Source organism: Garra rufa, chromosome 19, assembly GCF_049309525.1.
Source record: "Garra rufa chromosome 19, GarRuf1.0, whole genome shotgun sequence".
Lineage (NCBI taxonomy): Eukaryota > Metazoa > Chordata > Actinopteri > Cypriniformes > Cyprinidae > Garra > Garra rufa.
This window is the reverse complement of record NC_133379.1, coordinates 41,897,416-41,922,761: the sequence shown is the minus strand read 5'-3', so window position 1 is coordinate 41,922,761 and position 25,346 is coordinate 41,897,416. Positions and strand designations below refer to the sequence as shown.

The 25,346-nt window shown below is 31.6% G+C and overlaps 1 protein-coding gene across 1 annotated transcript in view; it reads right to left on the bottom strand.

Moving 5' to 3' along the window:
- The window catches only part of tmem38b (transmembrane protein 38B), a 28,132-nt gene extending 3,161 nt beyond the window's left edge, over nucleotides 1-24,971 (bottom strand). Inside the window, exons 1-4 of the mRNA XM_073824910.1 lie at nucleotides 24,624-24,971; nucleotides 10,947-11,103; nucleotides 3,793-3,977; nucleotides 3,312-3,399 (exon numbers count right to left, since the gene is read on the bottom strand). Coding sequence (XP_073681011.1) covers nucleotides 3,312-3,399; nucleotides 3,793-3,977; nucleotides 10,947-11,103; nucleotides 24,624-24,747 — 554 coding nt within the window. The 5' untranslated portion in view covers nucleotides 24,748-24,971. The remainder of the gene's footprint in view (nucleotides 1-3,311; nucleotides 3,400-3,792; nucleotides 3,978-10,946; nucleotides 11,104-24,623) is intronic.
- Nucleotides 24,972-25,346: the final 375 nt, after the last annotated feature.

The window sequence follows — 25,346 nt, the reverse complement described above, 5'->3', positions numbered from 1 at the left end:
GACATGAACATATTAGATAACAATTGTAATTTTTTTTAGGAAATGATCAAATTAGAGTCCTTTAAAGCTGCGTTTAAACTGCATTTTAGAAGTTCAAACTCATAGGGCATCATAGAAGTCCACTATATTATGTATTATTTATATACATGTTGGATGATTTTGAAGTTGGAGGAGAAAATGAGATGGGAGTTTTGAGACATACCCTAACTGTCTTGAACTGGAACACACAGTTTTGATCCAGAGCTAGAGAAGATGAGCATTTGAGGTTAAAAATTATATAAACTGTAATTTTTTTTTAGAAAGTAACAAATCGTTTCGCTAGATAAGACCCTTCTTCCTTGGCTGGGATCGTTTAGAGTTCTCGAAAAACATAATTTCTTTACGACTGAAGAAAGACATGAACATATTAGATAACAATTGTAATTTTTTTTAGGAAATGACCGAATTAGGGTCTGCGTTTAAACTGCATTTTGGAAGTTCAAACTCATAGGGCACCATAGAAGTCCACTATATGGAGAGAAATCCTGACAGGTTTTCTTCAAAAAACATTTCTTTGTGACCGAAGGGAGAAAGACATGAACATCTTGGATGACAAAGGGGTGTGTAAATGATCAGGAAATTTTAATTTTGTAAGTAGAGTAATCCTTTAAGACAATATGCATGGATTAGGTGGATCTGCACCACTGATCAGTGTTTTATTTTCGTCTGAGATGAACAGTAGTGCTCATAAATCCGGAGAGATCTCGGTGTTCTACTGTACGTCGGATGTAAATCAGAGGCTGGTCTCCACGGCGACTGACAACAGAAAGCGACTGTTACTCTCTGCGTTCTTCCACACGAACCCTTTCAAATGCCACTCGCACAAAAACCATGACAACAAGTGTCTCCAAGACGAGAGGAAATCAATACAGAAGCCAATTATTCTACCTGCGGCATTCTGGGAGCAAACGCTATTAATCTGAGAGAAAGAGACGCAGGACACAGAGATTCAGCTCTGCAGACAAACACCAGCATCACATCTGGACAAAACACATCTTGTCCATCATGTGTTTATGAGTCTAGAACAGATCATTAAGAAGGTGAATGTCCTCTGTGAGCTAGACACTGAAATCAATCAAAATATCTGATCATATAATATAAGAAGAACAACAGTAGAGATGAGAAAAGATACCGCAGTGTTTCAGACATGCAAATCTGATGAAATGATGTTCAGACAGCCAGAAGCGAATCAATCTGAGAGATTTCATATGTCTTCAGTTTTCATTTTAACATAAAAAATTTAATTATTTAATAATAGCAAAAAAACACTTTTTATAAAAAATAAGACATAAAAAAAAACACAAAACTAATCAAAAATGACAAAAACACAACTACACCTTTAACATTTTAATTAGGTTTAAATTAATTTGATTTTTCAAATATATCTGAATTTAAAAAATATTTAAAAAAAATTGTAAAACTGACATAAAAATGTGCTAAATATTCATAAATATTAAAAAAAAAACAAAATGTTTATTAGTTTTGTGTTAAAAAAAATGATATATATATATATATATATATAAATAAATAAATTACTTTTTATTGTATTATATTATATTTATTTCCATTTTACTTTTAACCATTTCAGTCCACTAAAAGTCAAGTGAAAATGAAAAGGTCAATGCTGCAAGAAAAAATAAATAGTATGTACATATTTAAAAAGAAAAAAAAAACTAAAAATAATAAAAACACAGCAAAATTACTAAAACTATAATTTTTTTATTAGTTATGTGTTAAAAGAAATAGGACAAATTCTGCAGGAAAACATTTATGCATAATAAAAAAATTACATAAACACAATAAAATTACAAAATTATTAAAATAAACATTTTTTAAATTAGTTTTGTGTTTAAAAAAGGCTAACATTTTTTTTTTATGTCTATATAGATTTATTCAACTTTATTTCAGTCATTTAGTGCACCAAAGGTACATTAAATGAAAGTAAGAACTGTTTTTATTAGCAAATAGCTGAAATAAAATGAAATATTTTTTATACCAAAAAAAAAAAAAAAATTAGAATCAAAAGCTATAACGATAAAGCACAAAAATGTTAAATGTATATATATTATATATTTTATAACATTTTTTGTGAGGTAAAATATAACCTGGATGTGATGTTTCATGACTGCAATGTCAGTAAGTATTTGCGACCCTGGAGTCTTAAGTAGCACGGGTAAATTTGAAGTAATAGCTAAAAATACTTTGCATGGTTCAAAATTATAGATTCTTTTATGCCAAAAATCATTAGGATATTAAAATCATGTTCCATGAACATATTTAGTAAATTACCTACCATAAATATATCAAAACTTAATTTCTGATTAGTAATATGCATTGCTGAGAACTTCATTTGAACAACGTTAAAGGTGATTTTCTCAATATTTAGATTTTTTTTGCATCCTCAGATTCCAGATTTTCAAATAGCTGTGTCTCGATCAAATATCTGGACATAAAGTCACTTTTGTAAATTTCTTTTGTCGTGGACATCTTAACGTCTTTGACCCAGTTATGCTTTATAAAAAAGTAAAAACTAAATACATTTAAACATGAAAAATGAAATGTGCATAACACTCTATAAAACCTAAAATATATATCAAATAACGATTTAATCATAATAATTTTTATAAAAACTATCATATTATTTATTGTACATTTCTATTTATACACACAATTAAATTTTATATATATGTGACCCAGGAACACAAAACCAGTCATAAGGGTTAATTTTGTGAAATTGAGATTTATGCATTATATAATAAATAAGCTTTCCACTGATGTATGGTTTGTTACGACAGGACAATATTTGGAAGCTATTTGAAAATCTGGAATCTGAGGGTGCAAAAAATCTAAATATTGAGAAAATCACCTTTAAAGTTGATCAAATGAAGTTCTTAGCAATGCATATTACTAATCAAAAAATAAGTTTTGATATATTTACGGTTGGAAATGTATAAAATATCTTTACCCTAATGATTTTCGGCAAAAGATTATATTCCATGAAGATATTTTGTAAATTTCCAACCGTAAATATATCAAAAACTTAATTTCTGATTAGTAATATGCATTGCTAAGAACTTCATTTGGACAACTTTAAAGGTGATTTTCTCAATATTTAGATTTTTTTTGCATCCTCAGATTCCAGGTTTTCAAATGATTTCAGCTTTCAGATAATATATAAATCTCAATTTGGAAAAATTAACCCTTATGACTGGTTTTGCGGTCCAGGGTCACATTTTAGAAATGATCTTGTGTCATATATCAGAGTGTCTTACTAGGACATCTTGAGGAGTTCGTTGGTTTCAGGTTTCCAGACGCCTCGAACCAGCTGCTCAAAGTTGCTCATGAGTCCTCCTCCGGCTCCTGCGGACACAGAACCAGGTCTGGAGATCAGAGATAGCGCTGGCTGCGTATCGATAATAACTCCTGGATCTTAGAGGATGATTCATGAGTCGCTGGCTGATGTGTTTTGGCTCTTAAACTTTTATCATTTTAGCGGCGATCGTAATTACAGTCACCTCGACCTCTTGATATTTCAAACCTTTTCTCGGTGTAATTGAAGGACGGCGGGGTGAAATGCATCATGGGTTTTAATAATGAGTGTGATGAAATTCTGAAAAATAACCTTGAGCTTTTAAACATTAAAATGTCAAGCCGAGAACGCCGTCACATCCCGCTCGATATCTGAATGGAAACAACCGACGCAGATGGATGAGTGTAATTAGCGTCGGAGTGCGGCGTGTTTTAGCGTTTTACCTTTAGCCCAGCCCACCGCGATCATCACAAACAGGCCGTCTTTGTACTTCTTTCCTGCTTGCGTGACTCCGCCGAGGACCTTCCAGGAACGGGTCGTTTCCTTCATCGCCGCCAGGACCAGACGCACGGGCAAGACGGACGCCAGCGAGTACACGGCATCCAGAGGACAATAAAACACCAGATACCTGCACAAACACAAACACACCTGGATCACATATGTGCAATTTATGTATACGAGATTTATCTATACTCCCTCTGGTTGTGTTCAGATTCCTGTCATTATGCTATAAGATTCAATCTTTTTGTCAACTTGTTTTCTTTCATTTAGGTCTGGTTTTGTGTTTCTATTTGCATTTGATTAATCGTAGGCCTCATTTATCTGAAAGTAGGTACCTCATTTTTTGAGTAAAAAAATATTTTTATAAAAAAAAATTCACAATTTTAAACAAAAAAATTATTAAAATTTGCACAGTTCATCACATAAGTGTGATTTAATGTTTAATCAGGAAGTTTGCTTTTAAATGCTTTTATTTTGTACAAAATTGCAAAAAGTCACACTTGTGGTGATCCCGGGTCAAAAATGACCGGACTCCAAAAAAATGCTTATAAATCTCTAATTTTTCTATATTATCACCAAATATTGGATTCAATCTTTTTGTCAACTTGTTTTCTTTCATTTAGGACTGGTTTTGTGTTTCTATTAGCATCTGATTAATCGTAGGCCTCATTTATCCGAAAGTAGGCACCTCGTTTTTTGAGTGAAAAAATATTTTTATGAATAATTTTCACAATTTTAAACAAAAAATTATAAAAATTTGCACAGTTTATCACATAAGTGTGATTTAATGTTTAATCAGGAAGTTTGCTTTTAAATGCTTTTATTTTGTACAAAATTGCAAAAAGTCACACTTGTGGTGTTCTGGGTCAAAAATGACCGGACTCCAAAAAATGCTTATAAATCTCTAATTTTTCTATATTATCACCAAATATTGGATTCAATCTTTTTGTCAACTTGTTTTCTTTCATTTAGGGCTGGTTTTGTGTTTCTATTAGCATCTGATTAATCGTAGGCCTCATTTATCCGAAAGTAGGTATCTCGTTTTTTGAGTGAAAAAATATTTTTATAAAAAAAAATGCACAATTTTAAACAAAAAAATTATTAAAATTTGCACAGTTCATCACATAAGTGTGATTTAATGTTTAATCAGGAAGTTTGCTTTTAAATGCTTTTATTATTTACAAAATCGCAAAAAGTCACACTTGTGGTGATCCTGGGTCAAAAATGACCGGACTCCAAAAAATGCTTATAAATCTCTAATTTTTCTATATTATCAACAAATACTGATTCAATCTTTTTGTCAACTTGTTTTCTTTCATTTAGGACTGGTTTTGTGTTTCTATTAGCATCTGATTAATCGTAGGCCTCATTTATCTGAAAGTAGGCACCTCGTTTTTTGAGTAAAAAAATATTTTTATAAAAAAAATTCACAAATTTAAACAAAAAAAATTATTAAAATTTGCACAGTTCATCACATAAGTGTGATTTAATGTTTAATCAGGAAGTTTGCTTTTAAATGCTTTTATTTTGTACAAAATTGCAAAAAGTCACACTTGTGGTGTTCTGGGTCAAAAATGACCGGACTCCAAACAATTGCTTATAAATCTCTAATTGTTCTATATTATCACCAAATACTGATTCAATCTTTTTGTCAACTTGTTTTCTTTCATTTAGGGCTGGTTTTGTGTTTCTATTTGCATCTGATTAATCGTAGGCCTCATTTATCCGAAAGTAGGCACCTCGTTTTTTGAGTGAAAAAATATTTTTATAAAAAAAATTCACAATTTTAAACAAAAAAATTATTAAAATTTGCACAGTTCATCACATAAGTGTGATTTAATGTTTAATCAGGAAGTTTGCTTTTAAATGCTTTTATTTTGTACAAAATCGCAAAAAGTCACACTTGTGGTGATCCTGGGTCAAAAATGACCGGACTCCAAAAAATGCTTATAAATCTCTAATTTTTCTATATTATCACCAAATACTGATTCAATCTTTTTGTCAACTTGTTTTCTTTCATTTAAGACTGGTTTTGTGTTTCTATTAGCATCTGATTAATCGTAGGCCTCATTTATTCGAAAGCAGGCACCTCATTTTTTGAGTGAAAAAATATTTTTATGAATAATTTTCACAATTTTAAACAAAAAAATTATTAAAATTTGCACAGTTCATCACATAAGTGTGATTTAATGTTTAACCAGGAAGTTTGCTTTTAAATGCTTTTATTTTGCACAAAATTGCAAAAAGACTGGTTTTGTGTTTCTATTTGCATCTGATTAATCGTAGGCCTCATTTATCTGAAAGTAGGCACCTCATTTTTTGAGTAAAAAAATATTTTTATAAAAAAAAATTCACAATTTTAAACAAAAAAATTATAAAAATTTGCACAGTTTATCACATAAGTGTGATTTAACGTTTAATCAGGAAGTTTGCTTTTAAATTCTTTTATTATTTACAAAATTGCAAAAAGACTGGTTTTGTGTTTCTATTTGCATCTGATTAATCATAGGCCTCATTTATCCGAAAGTCAGACTTGTCAAAAATGGCTGGCCAAAATAAGGTGACTACTTTCAGATAAATGAGGCTTAGAACACCAGAAGTGTGACTAGGTGAAATAAAATATAAAAAATACAAAAATCCATTTGAGTCCAATGCGATAACGTTAACTAGTACTTTTTGGAAAAAGAAAATCTTCTCTGCGTCAATTTGACCCGAACACAACACAGGGTTAAATGTGTTTGTCATGTAAATAAATGTAACGCAGGTGACAAATGTAACGCAAAAGTAACAAAGCATTACTTTTCATAAAAAAGTAACTAACACAATTATTCACTTTAAGGAGTGATGCAACATTGTAATGCATCACTTTTAAAAAGTTACTTTCTCCCACACACACACACACACACACACACACACACACACACACACACACACACACACACACACAGACACACACACACACACACACACACACACGTGTCGGTCCACTGCTAATTGCTTAATTGCCCATCTCTGTCCCTCAAAGCAGCAGAAAGTGCTCGTTTAAATATCCATTAGCATAATTTGTGCAGTTGGCTATTAATTATGGTAAGCGCTCATCCTGTGAATGATGATTTCTTTCTGAAATGTCAGAGACCCGCTGAAAAGACTGACAAAAACAACAACTTTCAAATGCATTTCAGCACAAGACCTTTTCCTTCACAGTGCCGCTGAATTTCTTTATAATACATAAAATTGTTCTATTACATACAGTTTCAATGAGCACTTGACTGTACTGAGTGAACTGTGATTTATTCATCTGTATTTAGAATTCCCTGATAATCTGTGTGCCAATGGATTGCTGTTTCACCTGCAGAAAACCATAACCTAGATATAACACTTGGGAAAAAAAATAACATTATTACCATAAAAAAACACCATGTAATACTTTTTCAAAGAAGTCTCTTCTGCTCATCAAAGCTGCATTTATTTGATCAAAAATACAGAAAAAAAATGTAAAATTGCAAAATGTTATTACAATATAAAATCATGTTTTTTTATTTTAATACACTTCAAAATATAATTTATTCCTGTGATGCAAAGCTGAATTTTCATCAGCTGTTACTCCAGTCTTCAGTGTCACATGATCCTTCAGAAATCATTCTAAATGTTGGAAACCTTTTTATTTTTTTGGAACCTGTGATTTTTTTTTTTTTAGGATTCTTTGATGAATAAGAAGTTAGAAAGAACAGCATTTATTCAAAATATAAATCTTGTCTAACAATGTAAATCTATGCTATCACTTTTTATTAATTTAACACATCCTTGGTGAATAAAAGTATTAATTTCTTTAAAAAAAAAAATAATAATAAAAATGTCCTGTCCCCAAACTTTTGAACAGTAGTGTGTATTGTTAGAAAACCTATCTATTTTAAATAAATGTTCTTTTTAACCTTTTGTTCATCAAAGAATCTTAAAAAAAGTATCACATGTTGCAAAAAATTTTGAATATTAGAATGATTTCTGAAGGATCATGTGACACTGAAGACTGGAGTAATGATTCGGAAAATTCAACTTTAATTACAGATATAAATTAAATTTTAATGTACATTAATATAGAAAAACATTGTTTTAGATCATAATAATATATCTGTATTTTTGATCAAACGAACACAGCCTTGGTAAATAAAAGTGTTCATTTGCTTAAAAAAAAATACAAAAATAAAATAAAAATCTACTGACCCCAAACTTTTAAAACAGTAGTGTATATTGTTAGAAAACCTTTCTATTTTAAATACATTTTCTATTTAACCTTTTATTCATCAAATAATCTTGAAAAAATGTATCAAAGGTTTAAAAAAAAAATAGAATATTAGAGTGATTTCTGAAGGATCATGTGACACTGAAGACTGGAGTAATGATGCTAAAAATTCAACTTTAATTACAGATATAAATAAAATTTTACTGTATATTAATATAGAAAAACATTGTTATACATCGTAATAATATATCTGTATTTTTGATCAAACAAACACAGCCTTAGTAAATAAGTGTTAATTTCTTTCCAAAAAGAAAAAAAAAGAAATAATAAAAATCTACTGACCCCAAACTTTTAACACACTAGTGTATATTGTTAGAAAACCTTTTTATTTTAAATAAATGCTGTTCTTTTTTAACCTTTTAGCAATCAAAGAATCTTGAAAAAAAGTATCACAGGTTGCAAAAAAATTTGAATATTAGAATGATTTCTGAAGGATCAACGTAGCAATGATTCTGAAAATCCAACTTTAAGTACAGATATAAATTAAATTTGAATGTATATTAATATAGAAAAACATTGTTATACATCGTAATAATATATCTGTATTTTTGATACCACCGTAGTGTTTAGTGAACAAATTAAAAACCTAAAACAAATGATGAAGCCAGCAGTTGCTTTGCAAACCTGGTTATTTCCATGTGTGTGCATCTTAACTTCAGGCCTTTAGATGGCGCTGTCACATCATGAACACAGAGAGAGCCTTTAGTCAGTGTTTAAGGGTGATCCTGAGGTCTGTTAGTGTGGTTTAGTTTAGTTCAGAGAACTATCCTGACAGAGATCAACATTCAACATGAGTGAGAGATTTCAGTCACACGTATGTGACACTGATGACAGATTCACAGCCTACAGACAAAAACAACCCCACATAACAAACTACTTATATTTGCATTTTTCATCATTTTAAAAGACAATAAAACATTTTTTATATTCTTATTTCTGTGAGAAGTCGGAATGTTTCGCTTCTCGTAAGATCCTGAAAGATAATGTGACAAATCTCATTTAAACGTGCATATTTCAAGCTGAAATTAAAAGAGAGAAGGAATTATAAAGCTGGTTTTAGAACAATTAAGATATGTACTAATAATATATTATTTACCACTAAATTCTCATTTTTGTGATGTGTCTAAATGTTTTAAGTTTATTTTTTTTGTATAGCGCTTTAAAATCAGTAGAAAAGATTTCTATTTTGAATAAATGCTGTTCTTTTTAACTTTTTATTTACCAAAGAATCCTGAAAAAAAAATAAAAAATTTAAAAAAAAAAAGTAAATGTGATGCTTTTAAAAACATTTATTATTTTTGTTGGTGATAAAGAGTAAAAACTATATTATGTCTAAATCGTAGAACATTCAGTATTAATTTTTTTTTCTGAATTTTTTACTTCTCATTTGCAATGCACTCTGGACATTTATTCAGATCTTTCATTTATCACATCACACCACAACTGCTTTTTTGTCTTGTTTCCAGCCAAAATATCTAAAAATTCTTAAATCAAGAAGGATTTTCTAGACACGTGAAAATTATTGTCTTGTTTTCAGAAAAAATAAAAGTCAAAGTTAAGTGAGTTTTTGCTTAAAACAAGCAGTAATCTGCCAAGTAAGAAAACTTACTAAGAAAAATAGTCTTATTTCAAGCAGAAAATTAGATTATTTTTCTTACCCCATTGGGAGATTATTTTGCTTGTTTCAGGCAAAAATTTACTTAATTTTAACTTATTTTTTCTGAAAACAAGACAATTTTTACTTGTCAAGAAAATCTTGATTTAAGAATTTTTAGATATTTTGGCTGGAAACAAGACAAAAAAATTTTAAGAAAAGCATTTTTTGCAGTAAAACATTTAGACAGTCTGTTTGACTTTTATATGTATTTGATATTTAGTTAAGCAATAGCAGAGGAAGAACAGTGTTGTTGTCTTGAATATCAGATAATAAATGTGATATTGATTTTATACAGTTCAGAAAAAAAATTAATACTGAATGTTCTACGATTTAGACATAATATAGTTTTTACTCTTTACCACCAACAAAAATAATAAATGTTTTTAAAAGCATCACATTTACTTTTATTTTTTTATTTTTTTTATTTTTTTCAGGATTCTTTGGTAAATAAAAAGTTAAAAAGAACAGCATTTATTCAAAATAGAAATCTTTTCTACTGATTTTAGTCTTTACGATCACTTTTGATCAATTTAACACATCCTTGCTGAATAAAAGTATTAATTTCTTTCAAAGAGAGAAAGAAAGAACAAATGTACTGACCCCAAACTTTGAACGAAGTGTTTATTTTTGAAAACTTTTCTATTTTAAATAAATGCAGATGTTTTTAACATTTTATTTATCAAAGAATCCTGAAAAAAGTATCACAGGTTGCAAAAAATAAATAAATAAATAAATAAATAAATAAATAAATCAGCAAATTGATTGAATTGATGATTTCTAGAGGATCATGTGACACTGAAGACTCGAGTAATGCTTCACAAAATTCAGTTTTGCATCACAGGAATATATTATATTTTAATGTACATCAAACTAGAAAATTACTATTTTAAATTGCATAAACATTTTACAATATTACAGCTTTTTCTGTATTTTAAAAAGTGTATAGTTACGTGAGTAGTTGTCATTAAATCATTATAAGTGTTTGCAGTGGAGTGGTTAGTTTTAATATTATGGTCAATATTGGTGGGGCCCATTTTCATAATTTAGCCCACAGCCCACAAACCCATGGGCTGACACTGTGTGTGTGTTAGTGTGTTTGTGTAAAAGTGACGTATTGTGACTGAGTGTGTGTGTCTCACCACATGAGCGATGCGATCAGCAGGTTGGTGGTGTTGGACAGCGGTGCGACCGGTGCGTCCGCCAACATCAGCGCTGAGAGAACGGCTCCACCGAAACAATACAGCATCGAACTGAACCAACAGGCGAACGGACTGCGCTGAGAAACCTCCAACGCTCCTAAAACACAACACACACCTTCATCAACATCATCATCTTCACTCATTACAGCGACTACATTACAGAAAATTCACTTTAGAAAGACGACCAACACGCAAATCAAACAGGGCTCGAAATTTACTTTTTTACTTGATAGCACAATTTCTTTTTAGTAATGCGCCGATCTAGATTCCTCATGGCCGATTCTGACCGTTTTACAAGCAAATGTGCTGATTCTGAAAGCCTTTTTTATATATTTATTCCATGCCTAAAGCAAGGGACAAGAATGGAGGAAAATATGAGTACATGAACAGGATGTTTATTTGTGACCCTGGACCACAAAACCAGTCTTAAGTCGCTGGGGTATATTAGTAGCAATAGCCCAAAATACATTGTATGGGTCAAAATTATTGATTTTTTTTTTATGCCAAAAATCGTTAGGAAATTAAGTAAAGATCATGTTCCATGAAAATTTTTAGTAAAATTCCTACTATAAATATATCAAAATGTATTTGTTTATTAGTAATATGCATTGTTAAGAACTTAATTTGGACAACTTTAAAGGTGATTTTCTCAGCATTTTGATTTTTTTTGCATCCTCAGATTCCAGATTTTCAAATAGATGTATCTCGGCCAAATATTGTCCTATCCTAACAAACCATACATCAATAGAAAGCTTATTTATTCATCTTTCATATGATATATACACCCCAGTTTTGTCAAATTTAACCTTATGACTGGTTTTGTGGTCCACGGTCACATTTTCTCTATTATGGGTACAGCCATTTAAATGAGAGGCAACACTGCATTTTTAAACAGTCTACCGTATAAATAACAAAAAATAAATGGCACAGTTCTTTTAGTCGTGTAGCACGAAATATAGTATATTTCTTCAAAAGCAGATTGTGGAGAACTTTTAATTCTCCACAATCAAAATCGTAATATCACACACCCCTAATTGCAATGCAGTTTGTGCAACGTTGGCTGAAAGAAAAAAAACAAAACACAAAAAACACAAATTTCTCGCACTCGCACAAATGCTCCCAAATATAATTGGAAGTCGCACAGAGTAAATTTTGGGAGCATTTGCGTGCAAAACGGTCGTAATTTCGAGACCTGAAACAAAGGCATGAAAACTACCGTATGCATGTTTGTATCTGTTAAATTACACGTTGGGGACAAATTTGTTTAGAAATTGTAGATAAAACTGACAAAACCTCTGTTTCAGGACTCTACAGTGCGACTATTACAATATATATAGAAGCAGCAGTTATTGCACTGCAAAAAAATGCTTTTCTCACTTAGATTTTTTGTCTTGTTTCCAGCCAAAATATCTAAAATATCTTAAATCAAGAAGAGAAAAAATCATCATGTTTTCAGAAAAAACAAGTCAAAATTAATTGCATTCCTGCTTGAAACCATTAAAATAACCTGCCAATGGGGTAAGAAAAATAATCTTTTTTTTTTGTTTGAAACCAGATTTACTGGCTTACCCCATTGGTGGATTATTCTGCTTGTTCTAAGCAAAAACTTACTTAATTTTGACTTGTTTTTTTACTCGTCTAAAAAATCCTTGATTTAAGAATTCGTAGATATTTTGGCTGGAAACAAGAAAAAAGTCTAATTAAGAGAAGCATTTTTTGCAGTGTGTGTTTGCACTGAGGGGAGCTTCAAAGGTTTCTGTGTTTATGCAACGTTAAATAATGTATCAAAGTCATACTTCATGAATCCTTTCATAAACAAAGAGTAGAGAGAGTGTAAGAGATTGATTGTGCAGTGGAGAGAGCTCAGTTGATTATAATGGAGCTTTGTGAGATTGTGATGAACTAAGATGAGTGACAGCTTTTAAGGGAGCTTGTAAATGAGATATTGATTTAATACAATAATTGCATCAACAAGAAGTTAATATTAGGAGACTTACATTGTCTGATTATAAGACTATTGCCTGATTTAGCTCTATTTGGTCGGCTAAAATAATTTAAAACAAGTCACATCTGAGCCGCTGAACATCTCTATTTGAACACAGAGCTGTTTTGTTTATAAATGAATGTGCATTTTTAAACAAATCTAGTGAAATGATTCAATTTCCCAATCATAAAGACCGTTCAAACAAATCTGAAAGAATGATTGAGTAATTAAATCAGTGACTTGTTGCCACCTACAGGCAGATTTAGTTTTAAAAGTATTTAAGTTATTTAAATCATTTAATATTTCTATATTCAAAATTATATATTTAAAACACTAATCTAAAAATGAATTTATCAATTCAATTGCACTCATGCCACCCCTGAGCCTCACTAAACAAATTAAAATAGACCTACAAGCCACTTTTGTATTTTGTTACTGATTTCATTTGATTGGTAACTTATTCTTATTCTGCTGTTTTAATTAGAAATTGTTAAAAGCTTATAAATTTTTTTTTTTTTTAATTTGACAAAAAAAGATGATATACTTTTAATAAAGTTAGAAAAATGCCATTACAAAGGTACAAATCTTTAAGGTAAAATTCCCCTGTATATCTATAAATAATCACCTCATAATGGAAAAGCTATTTTTTTTGATCAGATGTTTTTATTATTGATTAGAAGGTGCTCCTAAAATTTTGACTGTGCTTCGAAAAATATAAAAAAGAGTAGAGCCCTGTGTTTGGAGATTTTTTTTTAATGCAAAAATGCAGTTTTATGTCAAGTTTGGTTTATAGCATTTAAAACTAGCTGTGAATAAAACAACAGATGTTTTTGCAATGTCCCCATTATTCAGAGAGTGGAGTAAACTTGTGCAACTGGGGCTAAAAGACGGTCTGATTCAAAATCAAACGTAATTACATCACAACAAGAGTCATCGATCATCATTTAGAAACACTCAGAATATCTCAGACACATTGAGACCAACAGATAAAGCATGATTGCGTTTATATCACTGCTTTGAGATCAGACTGAACACATGACTATGAATGAGGATCATCTAGAGCTCAATGACTTGCAAAATTGCAACTGCGATTTAAAAAAGGATTAAAAATAAAATCCCAGTTGTTTGTAAGGCTTTACAATTTATGACCCTGGAGCACAAAACCAGCCTTAAGTAGCAATAGACAAAAATACATTGTATGGGTCAAAATTATCGATTTTTCTTTTATGCCAAAAATCATGAGGACATTAAGATCATATTTAGTTAACATATTTTCTACATTTCCTACTGTAATTATATCAAAACATAATTTTTGATTAGTAGCATTGCTAACAACTTTATCTCCATATTTAGATTTTTTGCACCCTCAGAATCCAGATTTTCAGATAGTTGTATCTCGGCCAAATACTGTCCTACATCAACGGAAAGCTTATTTACTCAGCCTGATGTATCCAATTTCTAAGAAATGACCCTTATGACTGGTTTTGTGGGTCCGGGGTCACATTTAGCCTTTTATTGAAGCTGTTTCTGCCACTAAATAAAAAATTTAAATGAAAATTGCGACTTTTTCATCTCACAGTTCTGACTTTTTTCTCAGAATTGCGTTGAATAAACTTGCAATTCTGACTTTTTTCTCAGAACTGTGAGATATAAATGCACAATTGCAAGGTATAAAATCAGAACTGCTAGAAATAAAGTCAGAATTGTAGGATATAAAGTCACAATTGTGAGTTATAAACTCCAGTTCTGAAGATTCTGACTTTATAACTCACAATTGTGAGTTTATATCAAGCAGCTGCGACTTTGTTTCTCAGAATTAGGAGGTTATATCACACAATTCTGACTTTTTTCTCAGAACTATGAGATATAAAGTCACAATTGTGAGTTATAAAATCCAATTCTGAAGATTCTGACTTTATAACTCACAATTGCGAGTTTATATCTCGCAGTTCTGAATTTTATTTATATCACAATTTTTATCACACAATTTTGACTTTTTTTCTCAGAACTGTGAGATATAAATGCAAAATATAAAATATAAATATAAAGTCAGAATTGCGGGACTTTATACGTTTATAAGTTTATATCATGCAATTGCGACTTAATGTCTCAGAATTCTAAGTTCATATCATGCTATTCTGACTTTGAAAGTGCAATTGTGAGTCTATGTCACACAATTCTGACTTTTTTTGTCAGAACTTTGAGATATAAATCCACAATTGCGAGTTATAAAATCCAGTTCTGAGGATTCTGACTTTATAACATGGAATTGCGAGTTTATATCTCACAGTTCTGAATTTATAGCTGGAATTGTGAGTCTATGTCACACAATTCTGACTTCTTTGTCAGAACTGTGAGATATAAATCCACAATTGCGAGTTATAAAGTCAGAATCTTCAGAACTTGACTATAACTGGGAATTGTGAGTTTATATAATGCAATTCCAATAAAAAAAGTCTTGTTTTTTGAGTTGTGAGTTAAGTCACACTTTTTTTTAATTCAGTGGTAGAATTGGGCTTCCATAGTCTTTAACCTCAATTAAACTAATAAAAATACTAACTGCCTCAAGTCAAATCAAATTAATTTACTGTATATAGCACTTTTTACCATACACATTGTTTCAAAGCAGTTTACAGGGAATCATGTTAATGTTAATAACATCTTAATATCTTCTTGTGTAATTTAGCAGACTGAAGCTGGATGATGAAAAAGTTTATCATATAATAGAATCACGAAACTGACAAGAGCTCAAGAGTCTCAAAAGTCGACCTTTTCAGAAGTCGAAGCCTGATATCTGCTTTGCAGTGACTGATCTCTGACAGCTGTAACACCTGCTGAACACTCAAACACACCTCTGAACACAGATAAACCTGGCGCCCTTCATGGATTTAATCAGGTCATGTGATGCAACCGCATCCCGGATGACGACACACTCGATCAACACGTTTTGATGGGAAAGTGGGATTCATTCTGATCACATGATGCAACCGCATGCAGCCACTATACAGCACTAAATGAACGACTGACATCGAGACACCAGACCAAAGCAGAGTTAATGCATCAACACACACACGCTTGCAAACACTCATCACACTATCCTTGTGTTGCAAGGCTCCTTTGACCAACAGACGTTAATCTACAGATAAACCACACAGAGGCAGAACAGCATGAGATGAGATGAGATGTGTGTGTTAAAGTCATGCTGTAGTAACGTACCTGTCTACCTGCAGACACTGAGAGAGACGCCTGCAACATCATCACAATAGTGCATTACTACAGACAACAAGAGTTCATTCATGTAGAACTGAACATATACAGTCAACTAGCACTGATTCAACATTTGTGCATTTTCTGTCCATCTTCCTTACTCTGTTTAAAAACTGGGCACCACATTGGTTTGTATGTAATTCAACAAAGGTATGAATGTAAAAACTGAAAAAAGTGAGAAATTTAAAAATTGCAATCTGTTTTTATTGCTTTATTTCTATTTTTTTTTTAAGTCAATTTGACCCACATATTTTTAATTGTAAAATTAGCTGCATAATTGCACAAAAACTACTAAAAACATTAAAATAACAAAACATTTTAATAACAACATTTTGTTTGTTGTTATTAAATAACATTATTTGTGACCCAGGACCACAAAACCAGTCATAAGTTTTTTTTTATTATTATTTTTTTTTTTTATTGAGCTTTATACGCCATCTAAAAGCTGAATATATAAGCTTTCATTGATGTATAGTTTGTTAGGATATAGGACAATATTTGGTTGAGATACAACTATTTAATAATCTAGAATCTCAAAACTGACTCACATTGGTTTGTATGTAATTCAACAGAAAACTGAAAGTATGAAAGTAAAAACTGAAAAAAGTGAGAAATTAAAAAATTGCAATCTGTTTTTACTGCTTTATTTCTAATAAAGTCAATTTGACCCACATATTTTTAGTTGTAAAATTAGCTGCAAAATTGCACAAAAACTATAAGTAGAAATAGTATCTAAAACAATAAAATAACACAAAAATTTTATAACAACATTTTGTTTGTTGTTATTAAATAACATTATTTGTGACCCAGGACAATCCGTGTATCATTCGTCCTTTCCATTTTCAATTGATAAATGAAAATCAAAAAATGAAAATCTGATTGGTTTTTTTGTTATTTGATTTTGAATCAGAAACGAAAAATGAAAATTATCTTGTTTATCAATATTTTAAAATTTCGTTTTGGATCAAAAATACAAGATTGAAATGGGTCCACACAACAGAATCTGTTTTTAATATTTTATTGCTGGGTTGTGCGTCACCCTGTGGAAGCCCGTTTCCGCCACTGAATAAAAAAAATAATAATAGGCCTATATATATATTGCTACTTTTTTTCTCAGAATTGCAAGTTATATAGTCAGAATTGCGAGATATAAAGTCGCAATTGCCAGTTATAAAGTCAGAACTGCGAGATATAAAGTGACAATTGCGAGAAAAAAAGTCACAATTCTTTTTTATATCGCAATTCTGACTTTTTTTCGTTCATTTGTGACACTCTGGCAAAGTACAATAGGAAAGGAGTTCTTGTCTTGTTAAAACGACATATTATGTTATGAAAACGATATGATTTTCCCGTTATAGAAAATATATGATTACATGTGAGCGAGCTATAGGCGATTGTCCGCGCTGCCTTCGCCACAGTCCTGACATAAAGGAGGATCTGCAGGCTGCTGAAGTTATAGAAATACACTGTTTTAAGTATTTTAATGTAATGGTTTCAGTTGTAGCAGCATGTTCATTAGGATTAATCTGTCTCCAATAACTGCACTCAGACCCAGAGGATATGACTAACAGCAAATCCAAATACTATCCGAAAGAAATAAAGAGAAATGACAAACGATTTGATTGTATTATGTATTATGATGATTTCCTTCTGTTTTAAAAATGGGAAAAACATAAGACAGAATTTTCGTAATTTTTTGTTCATTTTTCGTCTTTACTGTCTGTACCATCATGCAGAATAAATGTTCGTCTAATGTACCGCTCTGCAAATTAGTCAAAATAACGTTTCTTCATAATGGTTGGCTATATTTCTTGCAAATGTACATCTCATATAAAGCGCAACACTGCACTTCTCGGGTGGGCGGATTACAGAGGAAATACATATAAATGTCTTCTTTATTTTATGTACTTCCACAATAACAACACGACGTTATAATATGCTTTTGTAAAAATACAGGGTGCGCTGTCGCAACGTCTATAGACAGCTTGAAAGGTCTACTTCAATAAAACAATAGAAAACAAATTGTGTTCATTTAATTCGTATAAATCCAACAAGAGTGTACAGTCTTTCTCGTGTGAGTTCATTATCTGTAACCCTGTACCATTGTGCTTACACCCAGAGCCAGCGCAGCCTATATTTCCACAGTGTAAAGCCTGGAATTTAACCCAGAAGAACAACCCGATGCCGCCGCTTGATTCAGCTAAAGATATAATGTAATAATATATAATAAATAGTATAGAATTTATATATAATCAGACTAAGTATCAAGGGCGCCCGTGTTAAACAAATATTAAAGCAATAGCTCGTTTGTTTTACCCACAAACAAAAATACGAAATAATTATAATAATAATAATAAGATATGATTATTAGGCGTTATTATATTTTTTTTATATTTCTTTAATTCTTTCTGCTTTTATTTCGATTTGCAGTTACATCAAACTTAAGTGATCCTAATAAATATTCCAATTTTTGAGTGGATTATTCAGAAATGTTGATAATCTTAAATGAGATTTTATAATAAAAATAAATAAATAAATAAATAATAATAATAATAATAATAATTTGCCTATTATTATAATTTTGTTTTGTTTATGACTATAGACATAAGGCGAGACAGCGCACCCTGTATTTTTACAAAAGCATTTTATAACGTTGTGTTGTTATTGTACATAAAAGTACATAAAATAAAGAAGACATTATTATTTATTTCCTCTGTAATCCGCCCACCCGAGAACAATCGCGGACAATCGCCTATAGCTCGCTCACGTGTAATCATATATTTTCTATAACGGGAAAATCATATCGTTTTCATAACATAATATGTCGTTTTAACAAGACAAGATCTCCTTTCCTATTGTACTTTGCCAGAAAGTGTCACAAATGAACAGAAACAAAAGTCAGAATTGTGAGATATGAAGTAAATTGCGAGAAAAAAAGTCAGACTTCTGACTTTTTTCTCATAATTCTGACTTTATATCTTGCAATTCTGACTGTATAACTTGCAATTCTGAGAAAAAAAGGTCGCAATATTATTATTGTTTTTTTTATTCAGTGGCGGAAACGGGCTTCCACAGGGTGACGCACAACCCAGCAATTAAATATTAAAAACAGATTCTGTTGTGTGGACCCTTTTCAATCTTGTATTTTTGATCCAAAACGAAATTTTTAAATATGAAAAACAAGACAATTTTCATTTTTCGTTTCTTATACAAAATCAAATAACAAAAAAACCAATCAGATTTTCATTTTTTTGATTTTCATTTATCAATTGAAAATGGAAAGGACAAATGATACACGGATTCAGGACCACAAAACCAGTCATAAGGGTTTTATGGTTTAATTGAGCTTTATACGTCATCTAAAAGCTGAATATATAAGCTTTTAATGATGTATGTTTGTTAGGATAGGATTTTTGGTTTGAGATACAACTATTTGAAAATCTGCAATCTGAAGGTGCAAAAAAAAAAAAAAATCTAAATATTGAGAAAATCACCTTTAAAGTTGTCCAAATTAAGTTCTTAGCAATGCATATTACTAATCAGAAATTAATTTTTGATATATTTACAGTAGAAAATGCACAAAATATGTTCATGGAACATGATCTTTACTAAATATCCTAATGACATAAATTTGCCATAAAAAAGTAAAATGCTCATTTTGACTCATACAATGTATTTCTGACTATTGCTACAAATACATCAGTGCTACTTAAGACTGGTTTTGGGGTCCAGGGTCACATTTACACTTGTACTTAGTGTTATCTATTGCTATTTGAAAAACTTCTGCCTTTTCGTCATGTCTTTTTCCTCAAACCCCTGTGAGGCTAAAATGAGTTTCTCAATCTTTTCCTTTCTGTGCTGCAATAGTCTAGTAATCGAAATCCCAAAACCAACAACCTTTGACTGATATTTATGACTGTGCAACAACTAGATAATAAAACAGTGAATTTTCCTTGCACAATTCAGAAGATAAGTCTCAATGTCGAGTCTCAAATTTAAACTTTGAGCCTTAAATTTAGTTTGACAGGCTACAAAGTGTTGATTTTTGGCAAACTGCATGGAAACCAAAGGGGATTCATTTGTTAGTCAAAATAAAATGCATATGCATATATTTCCAAAACATATCTACTATAACCTCTGCATGTACATTGATGAACGTAAATTAGAAATATTCAACAATTTTCACAAATAAAGTGATTACTAAGGTGTTCCAAGTCATTGCTATGCAGTTGCTTTAGTGTTGTTAATGGTTTCTTCCTGTTTAAAGTGAACAGAAATTATTGCATGATACAAAATAGAATTAGTTTGCTACATTGTTGTTCTGAATACATTTGTCACATGACCTCATTACATCCAATGAGTGGCATCCTGTCATCATCTCAAAAATAAATACAGCATTTTGTATTCTTAATCCAATTCTGAGATTCCAAAAATTCAAAAAATGTTGGGAGTGTGATCAAATAAAGAATTAAAGTCACACTCAAACAAGTCTTACAAGATAAAACATTAAAAAAATTAATTATAAAATAAATATGCATGGATGAATCTGTCACAATAAGATCTAACATGCATTTAAAAAAGTAGATGATCAATTTTAATTTATTTAAATAAATAAACAAACAGAAATGACTGTGAAAAAAAAACTTAAAAGTTTGGGAGAGGGATCAGATAATAAATTAAAGTCGCACTGAAACAAGTTTTACAAGATAAAACGTAAAAACAAAAAAATAAATAAATAATAATAATAAATGTGCATGATGAATATGTCACAATAAGACCTAAAACATGCATTTAGTAAACAGATTTTCAATTTTAGATTACTTAAATGAATAAACAAACTGAAGTGACTCTTAAAGAGTAATATAGTACTTTAGAATGGTTTTTGGCCATGCACCATGTATTCTTTAAGTACCATGTAAAAACCATGGTGTGCAAACAAGTAATCATTCAGCACTATGCAATATTAAAGCATATTTCTGCACCACAGTACTGCCACAGACCATTTTTGTAAGAGTATAACAAAAACAGAAGAGACATTCTGGTAGTTCTGTGAGCTGAAGACCAGAACAGAATGAGTTTCTGCTTCCACAGAACACTGCTTCCATTAAACATGCATGAGTCTGAGAGCAGGAAGTGACACGCAGCACTCGGGGAAAAACTCCCCAAGCGAGAGCAGACAGAAACAGGAAAGAAGGCTTTTCCAGAACACTCTCTGTCTTTATTAGAAAGAAAGACGCTGAACTGCCTGCTAAACACATTCTTCATGGAATAAACGTTGCTTGGGAAACCAGAACACACTGAAGTGAGCCAGCAAACTGGCCTGCCGTTTCATTAATCCTTTCATGAAATGCAATGAAAACATTTGGTTACTCATGCACAACAAAAGGGGTCCGTCTGGATGATAGTGGAAATAGTGAAATGAAACCTGGGTTTTGTGGTTTTAGGTTATGTCTGTTGTCTTTAAGACATGATTTGAAAGAAGAATAGGGAAAAACATTAAACTAATCAATTTCACCATACTTCCCCAGTTGGTTGATTATATTAAGAGTTGCAAACTTTTTTTTTAATTAAAAAAAGTTTTCTGTTATGTTCGGTTAAGTTATGTATAAATATCTAATTAAATATGCACTCATTTGCTATACATTTCCAGAAAACTGAACATTGGATAGAGCAAGGTTTAAAAAGGTTTTTCCCAAACAAGATCTTGGATTTCTCCAGAATCTCTCCAAAAATTAAGAAAAATCTGAAAATACTGTCAACAGGCAGAAAAAGAGAGACATTTTCATAAATCTGAATGATATAAGAACAAATCCCACAGTAAAAACCTCCAGAATATAGAGAGGAATACAACTGTAAGTTTTAGTGTATGTAAGTTCTGCTGAAGTGGAGAAACAAACTCACCGACTTAAAAATATGCATTTTTTACCATGTTTTTTAAGAATATAATGTCCTATAAATTAGTGTAATATGAACAAGTCCTTCAGTAAAAACCTTCAGAACATAGACAGGAATAAAACTGTAAGTTTGGGTGTATGCAAGTGCTAATAAAGGGGAGAAACAAACTTGGAGGATTTCAAAATAAGCATTTTCACCATGTTTTCAATAATATAATGTCCTATAAATTAGTGTAAAATGAACAAGTCCTTTTGTAAAAACCTTCATAATATAGAGAGGAATAAAACTGTAAGTTTGGGTGTATGCAAGTGTTTCTGAAGTGGAGAAACAAACTTGCAGGATTTAAAAATATGCATTTTCACCATGTTTTTTATGAATATAATGTCCTACAAATCAGTGTGAATTACATAATAATAAATCCCTCAGTAAAAACCTACAGAATATAGATAGCAAAAAAACTGCTAAGTCTGGTGTAACTTATACTTAAGTGGAGAAATAAACTCACCGGCTTTAAAAATATGCATGTTTTTAAGAATAAAATGTCCTATAAATCAGTATGAATGAAATATGAACAAATCCCTCAATAAAAACATTTAGAATATAGACAGGAATAAACCTGTAAATTTTGGTTTTTGGAACTGCTGCTGAAGTGAAGAAACAAACTTACAGGCTTTAGAAATATGCATTTTCACCATGTTTTTAAGAATAAAATGTCCTATAAATTAGTGTAATATGAACAAGTCCTTCAGTAAAAACCTTCAGAACGTAGACAGGAATAAAACTGTAAGTTTTGGTGTATGCAAGTGCTACTGAAGGGGAAAAACAAACTTGCAGGATTTAAAAATATGCATTTTCACCATGTTTTTAATAATATAATGTCCTATATATCAGTGTGAATGAAATATGAACAAACCCTTCAGTAAAAACCTTCGGAATAAAGAGAGGAATAAAACTGTAAGTTTTGGTCTATGTAAGTGCTGCTGAAGTGAACAACTCACCAGCTTTAGAAATATAAATTTTCACCATGTTTTTATAAATAGACTGTCCTATTAATCAGTGTGAATGACATATTAACAAACCCTTCAGTAAAAACCTTCAGAATATAGATAGGAATAAACCTGCTAAGTCTGGTGTATGTAAGTTCTACTTAAGTGGAGAAACAAACTCAACTGCTTTAAAAATATGCATTTTTACCATGTTTTTAAGAATAAAATGACATATAAATAAGTGTGAATGAAATATGAACAAACCCTTCTGTAAAAACCTTCAAAATATAGATAGGAATAAACCTGTAAATTTTGGTTTAAGTAAGTGCTGCTGAAGTGGAGAAAAAACTTTTAAAGAAATGTACTGTAATTAAAATCTCAAAGCTGACCAGCGCTTGAAAAAAACATGTTTTTGTCTGTAGTGTCTTTCCAATAATATTTACTGTACATCTACCTGCCAGCAAACCTTAAACACTCACAAAACAAACTTTTAACAGATAACCACTCAAAAACTTTCTTCTTGGAAAACAGACTATTAACAGTCACTGCAGGTATATTATTGCATTGGATAAGGTAGGAGTCAGTATGTTCCAGGTAAAACAGAAACACGTTGAACCTGAAACTTTCTTCCCAATGGATCTAAACACAAGAACGCGTTGAGTCTCATTCCCCCTACAGACATTTCAGTAACGTGCTGGACAATAGAAGAGAACAGGTCAGGAGAAATGGGATTCCACGCAGGGCAGAGGCTCTAAAATAGCCTGTGATTTACTGCAGCTGCCACAGCTAATACAATAGGGCAGAGGCATGCATTACTGCTCTGATGTGTACACAAACCCAGCTCAGTAAAAGAGCAAAGTGCCATACTTTGGTTAATGCAAATGCATGAGAGTTAATTCATGTTCGGTTAATGCAAAACGACCCGCCAAACAGGATTTGTGACTCCAACGAAAATGCATGTTTAACCACACATCTGCATGCTTCCATGAGAAAAGCAAAGAGGCAATATTGACAGAGAGTTAATGATTAAATGCACTCTTTTCACTTCCCTTTGGACTTTGATCATCAACACACACTGACTTGCTCTAGTCTTGATGCATTATATTCTAAACACAAATGCATTCTAATGAGAACAGAACCTCACTATTGGTCATTTTGCAACTATTTTAAGCCACTGATAAACAGTGTAGTGCACGCGCGCTGCACTGTTTATACACGTGTGCGCGTGCACGGTTACTTCACCCGCTTGGTTGAAAGAAACTATAACAAACAGGATGAAATGCATGCATCAAACACAATACATAGGATTATTAGCACAGCTTTGATAATTAAATACAAAGAGAAAACGCACATTTAATGTGCTAAAGAGTGTTGAAAACCTGTCAAAGCACTAATAAAACAATAATTAAGAATTTAACGACATTATAAGTACATGTAGTTAAATTCAGAAATATAATAGAGATGATTCGATGTAGTTTCTCTTACCTGGCTGCTCTCTCAGACTCATCACTGATATGATATAATGCGCCATGTCGAAGTAGGGGAACATGGAGAGGTTTGACAGCCCGAGAGCGAGTTCATTTAGATTGAGAAAGCCGAACACATCCATGATTCTGCCGCTTCAGTTTCCCGTCATGCACGCGCTTTAATCCGCCTTCAATCGGATGATGACTCGGTTCAGATGATCGGTTTGTTTGGACGCGAGCGGTTTCCAGCGGTCAGCGGATGATCGGACAGACAGAATCAATCCAGCTGATCAACATCTGATCGAAGCGGTAACCGGATCCGCCGCCATTACTGCCGCGGATGCTGCGAGCTGGAGCTAAACACACGCACACACCCACCTACGTTACGTAACAGGCCACAACTTCTGTTTGCTCACACATTTGGTCTTATTTACATATTATTTGACCCATGATCATACTTTTTAGACATAGTATGGTACTTTAAAAATACGTGAATTGTACATCTACGATGGATTAAAATAAAGTACCGCGATATTTTCATCTGCTTTGGATCGTTTTGTGCTCTTCCTGTGGTAACTTAAACTGAACTCTTTTCATCATCTGTAAATGAAAGATGCTGTACTTCCTCTTTTTTTCCTCACAGAGAGACACCTGCTGCACGAATGAGGAATAGCAGCAGGCGGTTGAGCGGTAGTTCCCGCCATATTCCTCGAGGTGGCGCCATTGGCAAACACATCGCCAT